Source organism: Hyperolius riggenbachi, chromosome 2 (assembly GCF_040937935.1).
Source record: "Hyperolius riggenbachi isolate aHypRig1 chromosome 2, aHypRig1.pri, whole genome shotgun sequence".
Classification (NCBI taxonomy): Eukaryota; Metazoa; Chordata; class Amphibia; order Anura; family Hyperoliidae; genus Hyperolius; species Hyperolius riggenbachi.
The window spans coordinates 101,511,328-101,533,633 of record NC_090647.1 but is presented as its reverse complement, the minus strand read 5'-3'; the positions used below and the strand labels follow the sequence as shown (position 1 = coordinate 101,533,633).

General features: G+C 44.8%; 1 protein-coding gene across 1 annotated transcript; it reads right to left on the bottom strand.

Annotated features, from left to right (window-relative positions):
* Positions 1-951: 951 nt before the first annotated feature.
* LOC137543992 (integrator complex subunit 6-A-like) lies at positions 952-11,812 on the bottom strand. Its single transcript, XM_068265050.1, has 3 exons — positions 10,893-11,812; positions 10,622-10,699; positions 952-1,110 (listed from the first exon to the last, which is right to left on the bottom strand). The coding sequence occupies exons 1-3, from the start codon at positions 11,001-11,003 to the stop codon at positions 952-954; spliced, it is 348 nt and encodes a 115-aa protein (XP_068121151.1). The 5' UTR covers positions 11,004-11,812.
* Between the last annotated feature and the right edge of the window lie 10,494 nt (positions 11,813-22,306).

Below are 22,306 nucleotides of genomic sequence, written 5' to 3'. Positions count from 1 at the left end.
CTATAAATCACTTTCCTAGTAGAAAATGGCTTCTGAGAAGAAGAAAGAGGTAAAAAAAAAAGGGGAATTTCTTATCAGTGAGGCTCACACTGTAGTCACTTCCTGTCTGAGTCAGGACTGAGTCATCCACTTGCATACCTGATATGTAACTCTTTCAGGCAGAGAAAGAAAAAAAGGAACACAGCATAGTTGTGTGCTAGGCACTGTACATACACAGGTCTATCTCATTATGTCACATTGCAGTTCGGGTATCCTTTAAAGCCACCAGCAAACTAGAATACATTTTGACAGTACATAACCTTTTTAGTTTTTTTTCCCCAATTTCAGAGTGCTGAAAATTTATTTTAAATAAAAGATACAAAAAAAAAAAAAAAAAACACCCCCAAGAGAAAAAGTGAATTGAATAAGGGTCAGTTTCCACTTTCCCATAGCGATTTCAGCTTCCTTTATTTTTGCCTACATGGAAGCTGCCATTTTGCTAGCAGTTTCACCATACACAGATAATGGACACAATATTAGCCTGCTATGCTGCGTGTCACTTCAGCCACTCAGATACCCTAAATTGCTTGACAGTTTTAAAAAGGTACTTAATTTGTGCAAGAGGCTTAGATTACGGTATGTTTGATTTTGTGTAAACAGGAAGTTGTTACCTTTATATCTGTACAGAAGCTGGGCTATTGTAAATGCAGACTTTCGTGTATTCCATCCTCTGCCTTATTTAAAAAGCTTTCCAGAGCAAGGTGCACTTTTAAGAAGTCTGTCAGTTTAGCAGGTTTGAACCAGTGACAGTGATTTATCATATATAGGTATAGGCAGAAGGGCTGTCCACCATACACTGGCAGTGCAGCCACTGTGGTCCTAAACACACACATACACACCATCCTGGAGGAGTTTGAGCAGCGGTCACACACACCATCCTGATTCAGCTGGATAAAGTGCTTCCCCAGCATTTCAACCTACCTGTCCATAGTTGTCTATGCCCGTTACTAATCTATTTAAATTTAACAAGTCAAAGGCTGTCCTTAGGGCTTGGCCAAGGGTGGTGAGTCCAACAGCTTGAAGATTTTTCAACTCATTCATAAAGGTAGCATGATTTTCTTTCCAACCAGCCTGTAAAGATAAAGAGAACCAAATACACTTCATACTCACGAGATGACCACACAATACATTATTATAAGCATATTGGGCAACAACATTTTACTATGTGCAAATCCAAGTACAAAACCAGCACAGGTTTGAGCAATGAAAATTTCACCAATTTCTACAATGGAATAAATTAAATTATTTTTTTTGCCCACTGGATCCTTTCTTAGAGACCCAGTGATCAATTATTTGCAATGTGGAAAAATAGCTAAAAAAAATACTGTTGGCCACCATTTAGCTAACCAGATATGTAATAGACAGTGAACGGAGTTATTTTCCACTTTGTGGAGGCCGTGAAAGATTTTAAAATTGGTTTATGAATTTAGTATGCTGACTGTTCAGTGCATGCATGATGAGATGACTGCAGCTAAACAGCCCTACGGTAATAAACTGTACTCAAACCGAGTTTGTTCAGAAGTCTTCAATGATGTATGCAGAACAGCATGTCACTCGAGACTGCAGAATCCACTCCAATGATCACAGCGTTTACCAGCAAAAAAAAGGGACAGTTAAAGAGCACCTGTAGCGTGAACATCTAATGCAGAATCAGCAATATAATTTAACTCACCCACTAGCCTATAACTAGCCAGGAGTTTGAAGCGTTGCCCCCCCCCCCCCCCCCTCTATGTTTCTGTGGCTGCAGCCACTGAACTGGGGGTTGGTTCAGCAAGGCTTGGGGCAAGACCACCATGGCAGTTTCTCCCAAGGTGGGGGGGGGGGGGCAGTTTCAGACTCTGCTAACAGGCGAATGAATTGAGTTTTTTTTTTATTAAAGTGAATGGGAACCGCATTTAAAAAAAAAAAATGAGACAGATACTTACCCAAGGAGAGGGAAGGCTCTGGGTCCTATAGAACCTTTCGGCTCCTCTCCTGGTCCCCTCGTTCCAGTGCTGGCTTGCCCGGTAGCAGTATTTGACTAATTTAGTCAAATACTGCTTTACCCGGCTGATGGAGGCTTCAGAAGTCTTCAGGGAGCCCGAGTGCTCCTGAAGAAGGACGGCCCTGTACTGCACCTGCGCAAGCACGCTCTCTTGCACGCTCACGCCTGTGCAGTATGGAGCCGCACGCACGCCTTCGGGAGGACACGGCTCCCGAAGACTTCCAATACCCTTTCGGTGGGGGATTGAAACGGGGAGGGGGGGAGCCAGCACAGGATAGAGAGCACCGAGAGAGGAGACGGAAGGCTCTATACGACCCAGAGCCTTCTGTCGCCCTTAAGTATTTGCTTCATTTTTTTTTTTAAATGCAGTTCCCATTCTCTTTAACAATTCTGCTTTACTGTAATACACAGACTTCAGTACCCATCAGACCTAAAACAAGAGCATGCAGCCAACAGACTGACTTAGCCACTGATGCACACCCTTCTGCTGGGCCCATGTATTTACGTATTATGCTGGGTATACACGGGTCGATTCTGGCGCTCGATTATGCGCCCAATCATTTTGCCCGCTTGATTCTCATCTTTTTTCAATTCACGTCAATGACAAATCGAGTGGCAAAACGATCGAACATGTTGGAAATTATCTATGCAACCATCTTATCAGCTCAGAATCGACCCGTGTATTTCCCACATTTAGAGGCACAAGATGCAAGCCATCAGCATTTAAAAGGAAATCTAGCACAGGGTCACCAGGTTCCATTTCCAGGGATTCAAACCAAATTCATAAGGTGGCAAGCGCCCAAATTCCTCCTGCATGCCCACTAATTTACCAGGGCTGCTTTGCTAAAATACGTAACCACTAAATATGAAGTTGTTCCCGTGACTACACTTAATTCTCTTGCTCTATCCCAGATGCCCAGATACTCCTTACCAAAGCACTTAGTGATGTCATTAGTCTGGGACATGGCATACTAGGGAGGAAGATGAGATCAGCTACTGTTGCACTAGGATAACAGTTAATGCAGGTGCTGTTTGTATATTCCTTTTGTTAAAGGTCTTTAGCAATTGCCCTAGACAGATGCCTGTGGCTCTGCTGAATGGATTGCTAGATTTAAGTTTAGAGGATATAGCTGGTAAACATTAGGTAGCTGTCGGATGCACCAGTCACAAGTTGATAACCATCCTACAAGAAAAATAAATGTTTGATTAAGAGGGATCCTTCTCAAGGGGGCCACACACAATACAATAAAATGATCCAATTTTACAGCAATTTGATAAAAACGATCGGTAGTCCCGAGAGATCAAACTTTTTTTTTATTTGAGCAAGAAATCTGATTGGATTTCCCTTTGTTCCCGATAAGCCGTTTGGGAGTGGTGGATTTGTTTCATCAATTTTTATGAAAAGTGATTGAGTAGTGTAGATTATGGAGAAATATTGAACACAGGTGTCTGATACAGCGATCAGATTTTTTTTTTAATGTTTACAATCAGAAACATTTCAATTTTTTTTTTTTTTTAAATTGTATGGTGTGTGGCCACCTCCACAGAGATAAAAAGGCACAGACTATCTCCCCAATATCAAGGAATGGAAGAGCATGTGGAAAAAAAAATTCAACTGATATTCCTCTGAGCAGGGTCAGTAACTGGAGAGGCTCGTGCAAACGTTTTTGCAAAGACCAGTTCCCCAAACTGTCGCCTGAGGAATCGCATCCCAATCCTTGCTAGGTAACAGATCACTTATGTGTGTACGCAACTTTACCATACAGAGTAGCAATGAACCATGCAATACAGGCAATAATGGCAGTATGTGAATTCCACTGGGTGGCTGTGTAATGTCCAACAACAGTATTGGTTTTTCCCAGCAGGCACAGCCACCTGGAGGTGGTATGGACTGCTCTACAACCAGACATACAAAAGAGGAACATTTAAAGAGTAACTATGGTTAAAAGAAAAAAAAAAAATTGTTCCTTTACAATACTAATTTAGAGATTATTCAAGTGTTGTCCCATTTTTAAATCTTTCCTGATTTAGTCACAGGTGGTGGCATATTTACTGCTGCCAGGTGCATCATTCCTGGTGGCTGAATCTGCCATCAGAAAAGTGTGAAAAGGAATTGAATAAGAGTAAACAAGTAAACAGTGATAAGGATTCAGATGTATACACCAACACTTTAGCAGCACTTCCCAAACATTTCCTATCAATTGAAAAATCGATAGTGTCCCTTTAATGCTTGCTAAATCATTCCCCTGGCCTAGTCAGTGCATGCAAGTTCAGTGTGCTGACAGTTACAGATGTTCCTAGTGAATAATCTAGCATTATAGTACAAGTGCTGCATTACAAGCAGATGAAGTAGCATTTTCAGAGGTCAGCAATGGCAACCTACACATCACACAAGACAGTGGCATGTTAGCATTTTCCTATCACTGGGCAGTAAACTAGCCCTCATTGCATTCTCTTCTCCATGGCACCTGAATGTATATTCACAGAGTACCTGAATACCCCTGTACATTCTGTCTCTAGACCCACACTGCTGCTGGTAGCCTCAGCACCCAGAGGGTGGGTAATTAGAAGGTGATACAGGTGAAACGATAGTGTGATCAAGGGCCATCTTTAGTGAAGGTCTTGATGAGGGAAAAAAAAAAAACAAAAAAAAACCCCCCCTCCCCCCCAAAAATAAAATAAAACCCAACCGCCGGTGAGTAGTATAGACAGATAGCTCAAAGTACAGGTCTAATAGTGGTTCGCTTTCCTTTATAAAGGCCTGCTCTATGTGTAAGCACTGAAAAGTGTGAAACAAGTTAGAGCTGGTTCACACGGTCGTCTGCCCGGCTTTCTGTGGCGTTGCGGCGGCGCATTTGGGCTTTCAGCAGCCTTCACGTAGCTTTCGGATGCGGTCAGCATTTTTCCTCTCCCTTGGGGAATATTACCTGTGGTGGTTAACTGCCCCAGGACGCTACATATAGCGTCCAGGGTCATCTTGAACGACAGGCAAAAATCGGGACCCGAACGCCGCGTTCGCGTAAACGCTGGTAAAAGCCTGGAACAAACGCATCCATTCCCTTGAATGGGAGTGTTTAACTCTAAGTCCCGAACGCTGGCGGTAAACGCTCCGCAGGCGCCCGTCTGAACCAACCCTTAGGCCCCGTTCACACTTGTGTTTTTGGGAAAAAACGGACCGGATGTTTGCATACATTTTCAATCAGGTATGAATACGGCGATCCGGATCCGTTTTTTTAAAGAGATAACACACCATATAAATTACTGGGGTCTGGGAGGTCAGCAGAAGCTGCACCTGTAGAATCAGGACCTCCGCTGTGTAGGGCCTCACCTCCATGTCCAACATACTGCCAAACAGCTCCAGCACAAAGTCACTGCTGCTCCACTCCAGAAATGCTCGGCCTATGTGTCCCCATCCAAAATGGCCGCTAGAAAACGCATAGGAAGTGGGGTAGAACGTCCGGTTTTTATAGCCAGTGTGTTCTATGCTTTCCGTTTCCCATTGGTTTCTATTGCCGGACGTTGCAGTCAGGCTACGGTCCGGGAGCGTCGGCCGGATGATCCGGACCTTAAAAATAGAGCATGTTGGAAAAGTGTCTGGAGTCCGGATCCGATCCGTACGGAACGGACGCGTGTGTACGGTCGCATAGACTTTGCATTGCTATGCCGAACGTCCGTTCCGTTTGTACAGTATATGGTCCAGATCCGGCCCGGCGAATCCAGACAGCGAACGCTAATGTGAACCGGGCCTTAGGTTTGTTGCTCATATATAATGCTTTAAATATTAAAAAAAAAAAAATCTCAGTCAGCATTGTTGGTGTGCAACTCGATTGCTTTGGTCTGTGGATTTGTCTGGCAGCCTCACATGTACACATCATGAGTGAATACAATCTGGATGGCCATGTACGCTCAGCTACTTTTGTTTTAGCACGTTTGCCCTGTTTCAATTGTCTTCTTCCCATGAGAGGTTTTCCCTCCCATTTCAGTAAGATACCTTTTTATCCCCCATCAACAATGAAGTGCTCAACATAACTTCTCAAGTCAACTGAAGTTTGACTTTACTTTTCTTACATAGCAGCTGGAGAGAAGGTAAAAGTAATCTAATCTGACGATTTAAAGACTTTTGTCCATGAACATTAATGCTCACAATTCAACTTTCAGTTTTACAAGCCAAGAAAATGATGTAACGTATGAATGATGTGGCGAGCATCAGAACCTCTGTTTTATTGACATCAGTGTGGCCATTGAGGTGGTCCTCCATACTTCCTGTTCTTGGTGAGCCGGACACCATGCCAAGATGGGAGGAAAATGTTCCAAATGGACATATCACTTAAGCATATAAACTTTCCCTACCTCAGTAAGTTGGTAGCTCGAGTTTTGTTTTAATGTTGCTGTGAGAAATAATCCAGCTTATAGTATGCTGGTGTGCACATACATTTTCTCACTTAAAGGATACCCGAGGTGACACGTGGCATGATGAGATGGACATGTGTATGTGTGCAGTGCTTGGCACACAACTATGCTGTGTTCCTTTTTCCTTTCTCTGCCTGAAAGTGTTAATCAGGTATGTAAGTGGCAGTTCCTGTCTGGGTAAGACAACAGTGTGACCCCCACTGATAAGAAATTAAAACTATAATACACTTTCCTAGCGGAAAATAGCTTCTGAGAGCAGGAAAGATAAAAAGCATCAATAGTTCATATATTTTAGGTCTGGCATACTTCAATGAATGTGTCATTGAGCGCAAAAAAAAAAAAAAGCTTAAAAAGTAGATTTAAATATAAAACTGGAATATCTTAAAAACTCATTTTTTAGGAGGAGGAGGAAAATACAATTGTTTATTTCATTAATTTTCACCTCGAGTGTCCTTTAAGTAATTATGTTCAGACTCATCACTTAGCAGCCCTGCTTGACCAAACATTTAAACTCTATACTGAATTTCTGATGAAGCCTGAGCAGGCCTCACCATCAGGAATAATGTCAAGCTGTGGTGATATATATCCTATACTTGTGTCTTTGTATAGACCCCTGCAGTTATACCTGGCCTGTCTCACATACAGCAGTACTGTTATCCATCAACACCTACATGGAACTCCTGGGCCTGTAGTTCATATTTTATACATTTTCATTTGCACACGTACCTATACCCTTTATATGTACCAAAAATAGCATTTCTGTACTAGGAAACGCTGATTCAGTGCATCACTGTTTTTGTAGCTGGAATACTGGATACTTTAGAGATCTGTTTGTATGACATAAGTGTTGCTTGTACTCTGTTGTCACTACAATACTCTTTAGCCCCACATGGAGTTATTAGGTTTATAGAATAACCGTGTCCTCTTGAGGGCTTTATACACAACTGGACAGCAGTCGCACTAGTTTATAGCCATTGCGTTATAATCAATATCTGCATGTTTACCTTGGTGTTTTACATCTTTTACAAACTTTTAATGTACTAAGGATTCTTTTTCCTTTCTTACATTTAATACACAAGGCCCCTATTTTTTTTTTTTTTTTTTTTTTTTACTCATACAACAGGTTCCATACCATAAACACCAAGTACTCAAGCACAATTTATGTGTGTATGGCCTGCTTTAAGGCGTCACCTGTGTGTGGGACTTATGATTGTACAATCTTACCACATTTATGCACAAGAGTAAACAGTGTGTATACTGTCGGATACTTTAGATAGCCTCAAAGAGGGAGCAAGTTTGTACGGTTGATGAGCATGCTAATGGTCAAAATAACCACAAGCAATTGCTTCAGCCATTAAATGTATTCAATATTGGATGTTTGTATACATGCAAACCTATACACAACATACCAGATTTTCTCAGCCAAAATTATTGTTCCTGCTCAGGTTGGCTAAAAAACTTTAGCCTCTAGAAAGATACAGCAGAACCAATTAACTTTCTTTGAGAGCTACTGTTGCTGCAGGACGGTAAAGCAAATCAATGACAAAAAAAAGTCAGATACTTACCTACCTCTGGATCCTACAGAGCTTTCCCTGTCCCCTAGGTGTCCTAGTTCCAGTGCTGACCTTGTTTGATACTGCCACCTTCAGAAGGCCTTGGAAGCACGCGTGTCTCCAAATGCTTTTGAAGACAGACGGCTTTGTATTGCACATGCACGATTGCGCAGTATGGAGCCACCCATCATCAGGGGACACGAGCGCTTCTAAAGCATTTCAAGTGTCGAAGGCGTATTCGACCAGATGGTCAAATTACTTGAATGCGGGTGACAGTGTTAAAACATCAAATGTGACCTCCGCATGATTTGGTTGGTCCATTTCCAATGCTGAATCCACGTGTAATTATTTGAATCCCATATCCCTAGTGAATGCATCTTAGCTTTTATTAACAGCAGCAGTTAATGGACAACTGAAGTAGGAAGTATTTGGAGGCTGCCATATTCATTTCATTTTAAACAACAGCAGTTGCCTGGCAAACTTGCTGATCTGTGGCTGCAGTAGTGTCTGAATGACACCAGAAACAAGCATGCAGCTAATCTTGTAAGATCTGACAATACCACCAGAACTGGTCTGCTGCATGCTTGTTCAGGGTCTATGGCTAAAAGTATTAGAGGCAGAGGATCAGCAGGACAGCCAGGCAACTGGTATGGTTGAAAAGAAAAAAAAATATGGCAGCCTCCATATCCCTCACATCAGTTGTCCTTTAAGCCATAAAATTATGTGACTTTATAAATTATTATCTAAAGCTATGTACACACTGCTGCCTATAAGTATCATTTGTCCTTGGGAGCGGGGGGGGGGCCTAAAGTAAACCTGTCATGAGGGGAGCAAAAGGATTTATACTTACCTTGGGCTTCTTCCAGCCCCTTGTAGTCCAACCCAGTTCACTCCATTCTCTCCCTGTCAGCTTCAGTAGACACAGACTACTGCGCATATGCAGCCGCGCACCTCCTCCATAGCGATCATGTGTAGTGATGTCGAACTGTTCACAACGAACAGGCCATGGGGAATATCCTTGGGGTCATTTCCGCATGAATCATATTATGCATTACCGGCAGCCACGCATCCTTGATCGCGCGCCTGCAGCCAGGAGTGCTCTGCACATGCGCACAACGTCACGCAGAGCACTCCCGGCTGCAGGAGCACTCCCAGCAGCGCATCGCTGCCGCTGGGAAAGGCTGCTGCTGATCCCATTGAATGCACATCGCTGTCAGCAAATGTTAGAGGAGTCAGACTCCCAACTTCCTATGCAGAATCTTTTGCACAGCAGCAGGCAGATCTTTGCCTCAGAGCAAATATTGCCTTGCCTTGACAAAGGGGTCCTACGTGGCTCCGAAATGTTGGCCATAATTTTACATGGAACCAATAAAGATTGATTTTGGGTGTGCCAGCTTTCTTCCTTGTTGGCCACCAGGAAAGTGTCTGCACAGTAATGCGTAGTATGATGAATGCGGAAATGACCGAGGTCATTCACCATGGCCTGTTCACTGCGAACAGTTCGGGCCATCTCTATTCACGTGGCCTGGAGCCTTCCTTGTAACTGCTCAGACACAGAATGCTCCTGGCCACAGGAACGTGACCAAAGAGGAGCGGGGCCAGGGCCGCACATGTGCAGTAGCCCCAGACTGAGCCAGTTGGGGGCTACTTTACTGGGGCTGACTAGGGGAGAACGGAGGGTACCAGACAGACACTGCAGAACTTATGGACTACAAGTTTCTGGAAGAAGCCCCCGTAAGTATAAATCCTTCACCCCACTCATCTCAGGTACAATAGCACAGATGTCATTTGATTTCTGTGATCTATCATGCTTTCTGGATCACTAACTAGCAATGCTATAGCCCTTTTGTTCCTGCAGAGATGTGCAACCTGCAAATCATCCCCACAGTACAGAAGCAGCCAAGCAACTTTTCTGCATCGTGATCCTTTCAAAACTTTCACTTGAAACAATTGTCTGATGAATTATTGCAAGAGTGCATGCATATTAGACTTTCACCATTCCACTATTCTTCATTGCCTGCCAGTGTACTAAATGGAGATCTTTTCCCTTACATTTCCAGCCAATTGAATATTAACAGCTTGTAAAAAAAACAAACAAACAAAAAAAACACTTATGTTTTAACTTTCCTGAGACTTCTAAAACTAGAAGAAATATTTTGTATACAGACAAACATAAAATACTTCAACGTAAACACCTACTAAGTTAGCTACTGTATTATAAAAAAAATACTGAGAACAAAAATTGTGATGATGAAAAGGATAGAAGTGGCAGCTGTTTGTGTGAGAATGATGTAAGGAGTGATGAACAGGGAAGCAGCTGGGCCAATGAGAAGCTGAAGCGTATGCTGAGCTATCATGTAGGGATCCAGAGAGGCAGGCAGCTCCAGTACTCCAGGGCCTGGGCCGTGCAATGCAAACTCCCCTCGGGAATGTCACTTTTAACTTGAATCCACATCTCCCACAGTTCATTGCTGCTGAGCCTGGGTGAGGGGGGGCAGCGGGGGACGTCGGCCATGTTTCTGTCAGCTCCTGTGTGTGTGTGTGTGAATGTGTGTGTGGTGGGGGGACAGTGCAGAGCTGCTGCCTCTGCTAGTGCCGGGTGCTGGGTAGGTGAGGCCTGGCGGCGATCTGTTACCTTGATCCCATAAGGAGGCTCCTCCAGAGTGACCAGCATGTACCTGTCTCCTCTGCTGGCGGGGTCCCGAGATCTGAGCTGGGAAACAGAGAGAAGGGGGATGAGTACACAGTGCAGGCAGGGAGATCAGTGCTCACAGACAAGCAGGGTGCAGCAGCAGCACAGAGCCCCCCACTCTCCCCCTATGTGTCAGGGGGAGGAAGTAGCTGCACTCTGGTCTCCAGCAGGGTGAGCTGCTGCTGCTCTGCACTGACTGCTGCTACTACTATACCTTCATAAAAGTCTCTACAGCGCCTTTAGCTATGTCCAGGTAGGTAGTGCCCAGGTGGCTGCGCTGGTTCATGGAGGCGGACGTATCTAGCAGGAAGAGTAGAATGGGCATAGTGCTGCTGCTACATGGGCAGAGCCCTCTAGCCAACCAGGAAGAGAGCAGCTGCTAGAAGCATGAGCCAGCGTGTCTCCTCCACAGCCCCATTCCTCTTTGTGTGACAGCCTGCTGCTGGCCTCCGAGTAGCTCGGGCTGCTGCTCAGGAAGGGCAGCACTTTTTAAGGTGGGGTGGCCTAGTTATGATCTGTTTTTAGACCCCCGTGGCTCACTGTGGTGTTTGTGGGCTGTAGGGCTGCTACTCGGGCTTGTTTATGCCCCCCGTGGATGTGACAGAAGTTTGAATGAGTTCAGCACTACTTCCCCCTCTCGCAGCCTCTGTCTCCCTCTACTGAGCGCTTCCTTTCGCACTCGCAGGTTTTAAGGCGGGCGGGAGGGGTCTCCGGGTTCCTAGTAGGGCCTCGTCACGCCCCCACGTGACGAAACTCGAGCGGCTTGTATTGAGCCGCGGGATCGACGTTCATCAGCATATTCATGAGCGCGCGACCCCATTCAGTAGCTACGGAGCGCGCTTTTAACCATGTCGCAGCTGGCGGGGGGGCAATGGCTGCGGTGACTGGAGGAGGCTCTTTCCGGCCGCGGGCGCGCGCAGAGGGGGAGAAGCTCGAGTACGCGCCTCGTCTAATAAGGAGGGGCTGAGTGTATGTGAGCGCGCGCATTTCTCTTGTCTATAACGGGCGTCGTCGTTGGTGATTTCAGTCGTCAGCAGCAGAGCAGCGGAGGTGGTGGAAGGAAGCTGTGTGTCTCCTGGCGAATAATACGTTGGGGGTTTTCTCAGCGTAACCGCTTCCTATCCATCGCTGTGGTTAATGTGAATGACGAGAGGAGACGGCTGACCGCCAGGCTGTGTCCTTGGTTGCGGGAGTCGCTGCCCTTTACCGTGCAGCTTGAATACGTGGGCTGGTTTGGGGCTTTGCTGGGTCATCATGGACGCGGAGTCGAAATGTCATCGAGTCTGTGGCCTGTTTAGGGTTTGTTGATAGTCCCCTCGCTTCTATGGGCAGGGCGGGAGGCAAGACGGAAATAAGCTGCATCACTGGCGATACAGGGCTGGCTGGCAGCCGTGTGTGCCCTTGTCGGTGGTGGCAGCGCATGTGGGGCCGGGGAGGGGGGCATCTTACATAACACGGCCATGTGGCTGCTCTAATGTCAGCCCTGAGTGACCGCTGCTGCTTAGGGAGGAGGGGGACAGTCCTGGCTGTATGCAATCTAGGATAAGCATAATAAACACTAGGGCAGCCTCACTTGCCCTATGTGATCTATAAGGGGCTCAGATGCTGCCAATCACATGCCCCAGGTGCTTTCTACAACTGGAGAGGTGGCCAGATCATCAGGTTTGGCAGTTCACAGACCCCTTTCTCCTTGAAGTTACAACTTCAGCATAAGCTTGGGGCTGCAGCTATTTCACACAGGTTTATATTGTTCCAGTGGCGAAAGCACTAGCCTCGGTTTTAGCATGTCATGCTAGTGGTGTGGTCCGGTGTTAGTTGAGCAGAAATGCAGACATCCAACCAATGAATGTTCATTCCGGTGATACCTTTAGTGACTAACTGGATCAGAACTGTACACGGTTCTGATCCAGTTCTGTATAATGCCTGAAGAAGAAACTTAACATTTCAAAAGATTGCAATAAACCATGTACAGTTAGTTATTAAAGGTATCACCGGAATCAACGTTTTGGTTTTGATGTCTGCAACGTGTTATGCTGGGCTCTGCAGTGTCCAAATGTAGACTAGTATAGTTCATATCATACAGTAGTAAGATTTTCAGAGCTTTCCAGGGTACATAGTGATGTGTACGCAGACCTACTTCCATGTAGTCAGGGAGAACATACAACTTGGTAGGCTGACATTCAGTCCTACGCAAGATGAGTGCTATCTACTATGCTGCTAGCCTGCTATAGTAATACAATAGAATGTTGTACCGTGTTGGCCATCAGTAAAGGCAAGGAGTTACAAATCAGGATGTCAGTGACAGTGTATATAAGCTGTGTTTTTCAGTTTTGGTCAGGACCCAGTCCGACAAAGGCTTTTTATAAGCCAAAAGCTCACTGTTTACTCATTTCTAAGTTAGCCAATAAATGGTATCATCCTGATTCAAAACTCCATAGTAATACAGAAAATGCAAACATTTTTGAAAGCATTTCTAGGATCAGCTGGATAGTGTACTGGTAAGGCTGTTGCTTTTGGTTTGGGATTTGAGCCTTTGACCAGGGTTTGAATCCCAGCTCAAACCAGTACTTAACACAGTAAGGAGTATTTGGGCAAGGCTCCCTAAAGATCCCAGTTGCTAATGGAGCGTGCCCTAAGTGGCTTATGGATTTACCATAAGGCACTGCAGGCATGTGTCTACAGGTGCCTGATGATGGAAAGGTGGCTCACTCCCCTTCCAGAGTGCCTCCCTCCTTTGCTATGCAGAGTTCTGAGTAGAGAATAAAAGGTTACTCACCCGGGTGTCTGCATTCCACTGACGATATCTCCCTTCAGTCGGAGGCACCTCTAGCTACTTAATACTGAGGGTACCTCTGGCTACCTAATTCTAAGGGGCACCTGTAGCTACCTGGCTGTGACATACAAGAGAAGTAAGGGAGAAGGTCCAGCCAGCACACTTGCAGTGCGGTTTGGTGGGGGTTTGTAGGCTTATGGAGGGCGAAGTCTAGGGTGCCAGGACATTTGTGCCTATAGGCTCCTGTGAGGTAAATCTGGCCTTGGCTGCAGCACTAAAGCGCTTTGTATCTGCCAGGAGAAAAGCGTGATATAAATGTTGTCTTGTTTTCTGTCTGAAGTGCCTTAGAACTCACTCAGAGGGCATTTACTTGAGTTCTATAGTACTTTCATAACTAGATGCAGTTGGCTATAGACTGGTTTGGGCTGATGTGACAACTGTGAGGAAAATTTAAAGAGTTGTATATGGAAGCGATCGTTTTTTATTTCCTTTTAAGCAACACAAGTTGCCTGGCTGGTCTATTTGGCCGCAGTAGTGTCTGAATTACACCAGAAACAAGCATGCAGCTAATCTTGTCAGATCTGACGGTCATACACCTTCAATGCTGCATGCTTGTTCAGGGTCTGTGGCTTAAAGTATTAGAGGCAGAGGATCAGCAGGATAGCCAGGTAACTGGTGTTGCTTAAAGAGAATCTGTATTGTTAAAATCGCACAAAAGTAAACATACCAGTGCGTTAGGGGACATCTCCTATTACCCTCTGTCACAATTTCGCCGCTCCTCGCCGCATTAAAAGTGGTTAAAAACAGTTTTAAAAAGTTTGTTTATAAACAAACAAAATGGCCACCAAAACAGGAAGTAGGTTGATGTACAGTATGTCCACACATAGAAAATACATCCATACACAAGCAGGCTGTATACACCCTTCCTTTTGAATCTCAAGAGATCATTTGTGTGTTTATTTCCCCCTGCAGTTCTCATGCACTGAAGTTTCAGGCTGCTCTTTTCTTCCTGCAAACAGCTTTGCCCTTTGTTTGTAATTCCTCGGTATGTGAAAGCCCAGCCAGCTCAGAGGACGATTTATCCAGCTTGTAAAAGATGAGAGAAGAGAGAAGCTGCCCTAATCTAAATAATACACAGGCAGTGTGCATAGAGGGGCCTGGAAGGGGGAGTTCATAGCAGAACCACAACACTAAAGAACTTGGCAGCCTTCCAGACACAGGCTGACAAGTCTGACAGGGGAAAGATACATTGATTTATTACAGAGACTGTGATAGTAGAAAGTGCTGCAGTAAGCCAAAACTACATTAGAATAGCTTTTGGAAACTGTAGGATGATAAAAAACAGTATGCAATTTTTGTTACGGAGTCTCTTTAAAAAGTAATGAATATGTCGGCCTCCATAAACCTCTCACTTCAGTTGTCCTTTTAGTAAAAAATGGATGAAGTTGCTGCTGACTGCCACTAGGCTTTGTATTGTGGTGATCCTCTGTCTATGCTGGATGTGTCACCTATAATTGTTTTTTCTGTAGGTGAACGGTCCACCTGTGACTGAGGTGAGCAGCTGAGTGGCCCATTCTATGGGAGGGTGCAAGTTATAGGTGCTTGCCTTTAGGAGAAAGTAAAGCAGTAGTCAGCTGAGATGATAGTCTAGAAAAGACCACGACGGCCCCACTCACATCTAAATGCAAAATTGTAGCCCTAGTGTTTTGCTCGAGTGATTTTACAGCGATTAGCATAGTAAAAATCACTGGATACTTTTACGGTTTCAGAGCGATCGCGGTCAGCGCTTTATAAGCACTGTATCGTGATCGCTCCAGAATCACTCCAAAAATGCTGCAGGTAACGTGATTGGGGTTAATAGCAAAACATCTGTGATCGGCGCCGATCGTGGCAGTGAGAACACTGCCATAGGGTAGAATAGAGCTTTGGCAATTAGCAGTAATCGCCTTAGTGTGAATGGGCCCTAAGTCCTTTACAAGCGGAGGATCCAGACAAGGGCAAACAGTAGTAGTAGAAATGCATCTGCAGTTTGCCTGGGTGGTAAAACCAATAGGTAACGCCACCGATACTGGGCTGCCTACGCAAATGCTAGACTATCACCCAACACTATCTCATATTGGGAGCCAATCATCTAGTCCAGGGTTACTTAAGCATGTTGCAGGGGTATCCCCTCCAGTGAGGCTGGCCTCGGTGGAGTGAAAAAGTACCTCCTTTGCTCCTATATAAAGAGGCCTAATTGGAAATCAGTATAATGAGCACAGTAAAAAACAGTATGAGGCCTCTTGCAACACTGCAAGCGATTCTGATTCAGATTCCGCTTTTTAATCGGTTTTTACATCCGATTCTGATTTGCAGTTTGCTCCCTGCACACTGCAAATCGGAATCTGAATCGGATGTGATAACTGATTAAAAAGCGGATTCGGAATCGCTTGCAGTGTGCAAGAGGCCTGATAGTGAGGCAGTATAATAGAGCCCATCTATAGGGGACACACTATAACTGTAGGTACTATAATAGGAAACACTACTGCCTGGCACACAAGATTTTTCTGGCAGATTTACTGCTATATTTCCAACATGTCCAGTCTTATTTCCAATTGATTTTCAATAGAAGTTCAATAGAAGTCATCGTGTGTAGTGTACCAGGCATAACACAGGCGTGTATATTAGGGAGCACTATAGAGGAGGAACATGGAATGGGGACTAAACAAGGATGTTGGGTAAGCTTTCAGCCACCCCTTCTTTTAGACTGTGCCACCTGTTAAGCCTCATCTACATGGTACAATTGTCCACCCGATCGACCCGTGATATAAGAAATTGCGTTGTGTGTAGACGTCCAAATTGTGTTTGATCAACTTTGCCATAGAGTTTGCATTAAGTACCCAAATTCTATTGCAAAATCTATCGCAAGCCGATTGGACCGTTTGGAAATTATGTAATAGATCCGTCAATCTGGTGGAAAATTGTACCGTGTAGATGAGGCTTAAAGGGACGCTTAAGTCAAACAAAAAAAATGAGTTTTACTCACCTAGGGCTTCCAATAGCACCCTGCAGCTGTCCGGTGCCCTCGCCGTCTCCCTCCGATCCTCCTGGCCCCGCCGGCAGCCACTTCCTGTTTCGGTGACAGGAGCTGACAGGCTGGGGACGCGAGTGATTCTTCGCGTTCCCAGACACATTAGCACCCTCTATGCTGCTATATGGTATATGATATATGCTATAGCAGCATAGATGGCGCTATTGTGGCCAGGAACGCGAAGAATCACTCGCGTCCCAAGCCTGTCAGCTCCTGTCACCGAAACAGGAAGTGGCTGCCGGCGGGGCCAGGAGGATCGGAGGGAGACGGCGAGGGCACCGGACAGCTGCAGGGGGCTATTGGAAGCCCCAGGTGAGTAAAACTTTTTTTTTTTTTTTTGACTTAAGTGTCCCTTTAAAATAAATTCCCCCTCACTCCGCTTATGCAGGGGTTCCCTGAGATCCAAAAATTTGAAGGGATCCTCTAGCTTGAAAAGGTTAGGAGAGACCGATTTAGTGTTTACTGTATATATATATATATATAGCATAAGACTTACATCAGTTCAGGGCTTCTAACTCAGGATCTTATGTTTGCTGCTTGCTTGTTGCAAGTGTGATTGACAAAGCTAAAGCCAACTTACCAGTGTGACAGCCAGGGAAATTTCATGTTTACATCACAGCAATGTGGCTGTCTTTGTATTTTTCTCATGTCGAGGTCCTTTCAGGTCTTATGACAGCAGCAGTGGAAGGGGACAACAGAACCCATAGTACCCCAGCATCTGCAAGGACCCTGGGTGTCCCAACCTGGGCCAGAACAATCTCTAGAACTGTAGCTGAAATCCTATGATGACAGCTGTTAATTATTGAAAATACAGCTGGTTAGAAGGTAGTCACTCATAGTAATTATGCTACCTCCATGTCAGTATACCACCATGTAATGTCTTTCTGGAGCATCACAGTACACAAGTTAGCTTTACAGTCTGCCCATAATGAAGAACCTGTAGCTGGATGGTTTAAATCAAGCTTTATTTGGCTTCCTGTGGCTTTCAGCGCTACACTTCCTGGTGTACATCTTTGTAATTTACAAAGCCTGGTGATGAAGATCATGTAAAGAGGATTCCACATAAAGTGTTGTGTTTTTTATCTGAAGCATAAATATCTAGAAAGTTGGCCCATTAGTGGGCTGTGCTTTATCGTAATGCAACACAAAGAAACATGGGTTATTATCGTGCAAGCTATTGCTGAATAGGCAGTGACACCAGACATGGGAGTAGTGAGAACATCAAACCCCACCCAAGTCTGAGGTCATGTTTACTAAGAAACTTGAATAGTCCTGTATCTGTCTGAGGAAAAGTTTTCTGGCTGTGATAACCTAGCTTACATGGACTATATCCTGAGGTTGGAGAGGACAGTATTTTATATTCCCTTCGGATCTTGTAGATGGCTGTTAATATTGTCTTCATGAAGTAAAAACAAGTGTACTTTGTATGCTGGATTACATCACTTTTGTTTTGCAATGCAATATTATTTTTTTTTTGGGATACATGGAAAAGCAAGTATGTTCAGAAGAAGTTGAATGCACCGAGCTGCTGTAAAGGCCACTTCCATCATGAAGTTTTGTATTGCCGTACAGTAGTGGTGTTTTGTTCCCTCCCCGTTGTCTTAAAGTGGACCTGAAACCTTTCACAGGACAGAAGGAAAAACCTAGTGGAATGCACCCTCTAGGCCTGAACGATTTTAGGAAAAAATTGAATTTAGCGATTTCTGTTGCAAATCACGATTTTGATTCGATTCACGATTTCCTTCAACTTAAGCTTTGTTCCCTCTCTGTGCCTCTCTATCCCCTGCCTCTCTTTGTGCACCCTGTGTCTTTGTCCTCCCCTTTTTCTGTGTCCCATCTGTGTCTTTTTTTTTGTCCTGTTTCTTTTTTTTGCCCCCTTTGTGGCTCTCTCTGCCCCCTCTGGGTCTTTCTCTGGGCCTCTGTCTTGCTACCTTTGTGTCTTTCTTTGTGCCCCTTTTGTCTCTCTGTGCCCCCTCTGGGCCTCTCTTGCCCTTTTTTGTCTTTGTGCCCTTTTTTGTTTCTCTGTGCCCGCTCTGCCCCTAAGCTACGGCAGTGCTGGACATACCTTCCAGCACGAGTCCAGCGATGCCACTTTGCGTCCTGCAGGCTCTAATGCATGGCATACTTCCTGTATGTCATGTGACATACAGGAACCAGGAAGTATGCCGTGCACAAGAGCCGGCAAGAGAGGATGGACAGCGTTGGACTCATGCGGAAGGTATGACTGACACTGCAGGCCACATACGCTGGGACTTGGAAGTTTGAAGCAGTGTCTTCAAACTTCCCCCTTGTGGAAATGTCGTCATTGCGATATTCTCCACTTTGACACTTCCGAATTGTGAACTTGTTGTTCGTGATTTCGGTTTAAATTCAATTTATCTTTCAGGCCTAGCACCCTCTATGTATTTAGAGAGTGTAGCTTGTCCAATTCCCCCTCATCTGTCTAATCACAAGTTGTAATTTGATCTCTCCACTCTGTCAACTGACTGCCACAGCAGATAAGCTTTGAAGGCACAGGATGGTAATATGTCTGCTTCCATGGAAGCAGGGAGTAGAAACCGTGCAGATTTATTTTAGGATTTGTATCAGCTGTAACAAAAAGATGGTTTTCTTTAAGGGTCGGAACACACTAGGCAGAATTGCATAGGTGTTTTACACTATGTACTATGGAGAAAACTCATACGATTCTGTCTAGTGTGTTCCTACCCTAAAGGTTATAATGCTGTTACTTATCTTTTAGAGCAGAGAGGAAATTTGGAGTTCAGGTCAACTTTTAAAGGGCACCTAAAGCAAAAGGTATATGGAGGCTGCCATATTTGTTTCCTTTTAAAGACTTTTCCAGTGTAATTTCACATACAAATAATCTTCATACATTACCCTAATGTAGGTTCGGCGATTGAACAGGAATATAAATCAACCGTTTTGTGGGAAATGGGCATTACTGTAAAAGCTGAAGCTTCTCTGTAGAAGTCTGGAGTTTTGTGGCTGCTCCCATCTGTTTCCATGGCTCATCAGCTCAGCGGCAGCCTATCAAGCCACGGTTGCTGCCCCGTGGACTGTCTGCAGCAACATATTGGGGCTGACCACAGAGATCCAGTGAAATAAATAATGGGCATTTCCCAGGGGACAGCAGAGGCGTAGCTAGGGTTTTCAGCGCCCGGGGACAAAGACTATTAATGCGCCCCCTAAGGTGAAGGGTCGTGACCAAATGTGGGCGTGGTTATGAGTGTTCCACATTTGGTCACGCCCCTTCAAATGTACATGGTTAGCAGGCTCACGCTCACCCACCCTCTCTCAGTATGTACCTTCCAGCATGTTCCAAGACATGCTTCCTTCCAGCATGTCCCCCCCCCCCCCCATCAAGACAAATTCTGCAAACATGAGGCCCCCAACATGACCAACTCAGCAATCATGAGGCCCCCAACAAGACAAATTCAGCGATCTTGAGGCCCCCAACAAGACAAATTCAGCAGTCATGAGGCACATAAATAGACAGCATTTCACATAAATAGGCAGAATGCCCCCTTAATATGGTAGACACCTCTCACCTGGCAGCAGTTCCCCAAAATACACTCAATCTGACAGCAGTGCTTCCCCAAAAATAGGTAGCCCCAGGTCTATAGGTGTCCCCAGAATAGGTGGCCAGCAGTATAGATGTCCCCAGAACAGGTAGCCAGGGGTAGAGATATCCACAGAACAGGTAGCAAGGGGTATATGTGCCCAGTATACGTAGGCAGGGGTATGTGTCCCCAGTATATGTAGCCAGGGGTATATGTGCCCAGTATATATAGCCAGGGGTATATGTGCCCAGTATATGTAGCCAGGGGTATATGTGCCCATTATATGTAGTCAGGGTTATAATATGTGCCCAGTATATATAGTCAAGGGTATATGTGCCCAGTATATGTAGCCAGGGGTATATATGCCCAGTATATGTAGCCAGGGGTATATGTACCCAGTATATGTAGTTAAGGGTATATGTGCCCAGTATATGTAGGCAGGGGTATATGTGCCCAGAGTAGGTAGCCAGGGGTATATGTGCCCAGTATATGTAGTCAGGGTTATATGTGCCCAGTATATGTAGTCAGGGGTATATGTGCCCAGAGTAGGTAGCCAGGGGTATATGTGCCCAGAGTAGGTAGCCAGGGGTATATGCCCAGTATATGTAGTTAGGGGTATATGTGCCCAATATACGTAGGCAGGGGTATATGTGCCCAGAGTAGGTAGCCAGGTGTATATGTGCTCAGAATAGGTAGCCAGGGGTATATGCCCAGTATATGTAGTTGGGGATATATGTGCCCAATATATGTAGGCAGGGGTATATGAGCCCAGAGTAGGTAGCCAGGGGTATATGCAGGGCTGTGGAGTCGGTCCAAAAATCCACCGACTCCGACTCCTCAGTTTAGGATTCCTCCGACTCCATGACTCCGACTCCTCTAATTTGCATATTACAATTTTGTTGATTAAAAGTATGTAACATGAAATTCGTCTCTTAACTGCCAACGCTTAGGAATTTTACAAGACAACTGAAGTGAGAAGGATATGTAGACTACTATATTTATTCCCTTTAGACTAAAACTAGTCCTTGGTAAGAGTACTTGTAAAAGGTACAAACCGGAACAAAGAACATCTATCAGGCCCTAGGCAATGTAAGTAAGGGTACATGTAAGAATTATGTGCAGGTATTCTGCAGGGGAATGAGGGGATTGTAAACAGACAACACCTCTGTGTTCAATGTGCACAGCATTCTCAGTGGATTCCCTGCAGCTCTGTGGGGAGTGCATATGTAGAGTATAGTACTACTGTGTAACAAAGTAAACCTGAGACAGATGAAATTAAAGTTTTATACATAACTGGGGCTTCCTCCAGCCGCCTTCAGGATAATCAGTCCCTCGTTGTCCTCCTCCACCACCTGGATCTTCTGCTATGAGTCCAGGTACTTGAGCCAGTCAGGCGTAGTGCACATGCACACACTGCGCCGCCAGGAGCATACTACACCTGTGCAGCACTATTGCGCAGGTGCAGAATGTTCCTGGCTGTGGGAGCGGCATGCGGCCGGACAGCGCTGACTGGCTGAATTACCAGGACTCATAGCAGAAGATCCGGGTGGTGGAAGACAGTGAGGGACTGATTAGCCTGAAGGGGGCTGGAGGAAGCCCCAGGTATGTATAAAACTTTACTTTTCACCCGTCTCAGTTTACCTTTAATTTGTAGTCACCAAACCAAATTTTAATAACATATCAAATTATTTGATTTCATCAGCAAAGGGAGTGCATACATTTGCATAAATCAGCATCAATGCAGAATTATTTCCATCTCGTTGACCATCTCTATTAGTGACATGGCTAACCATCAGGCTTTATACTTACAGCATAGATGTTATTTAGTGTATATAAGAGATTCCTGTGTACACATCATATATACAGTCACAATCAGATATGTATATCTGACTTTAAAAATACAGGGACTGCTTTATTGAAGCAGCACAAGTAACTAATTTTGATTGGTTTATTTCATTTTTGTAGACTAAGCACAGCTATTACTGTATATATACTGTATATATACATTATTTTTAATGACTATTATCTGAGAAATAGAACATTTTATCATATTTTCTATTTTAATTACAGTTACAAATTCATTAGGAGTCGGAGTCGGTGCATTTTTTCCCGACTCCGACTCCAGGCACCCAAAATTGCCCGACTCCACGACTCCGACTCCACAGCCCTGGGTATATGTGCCCAGAGTAGGTAGCCAGGAGAATATGTGCCCAGAGTAGGTAGCC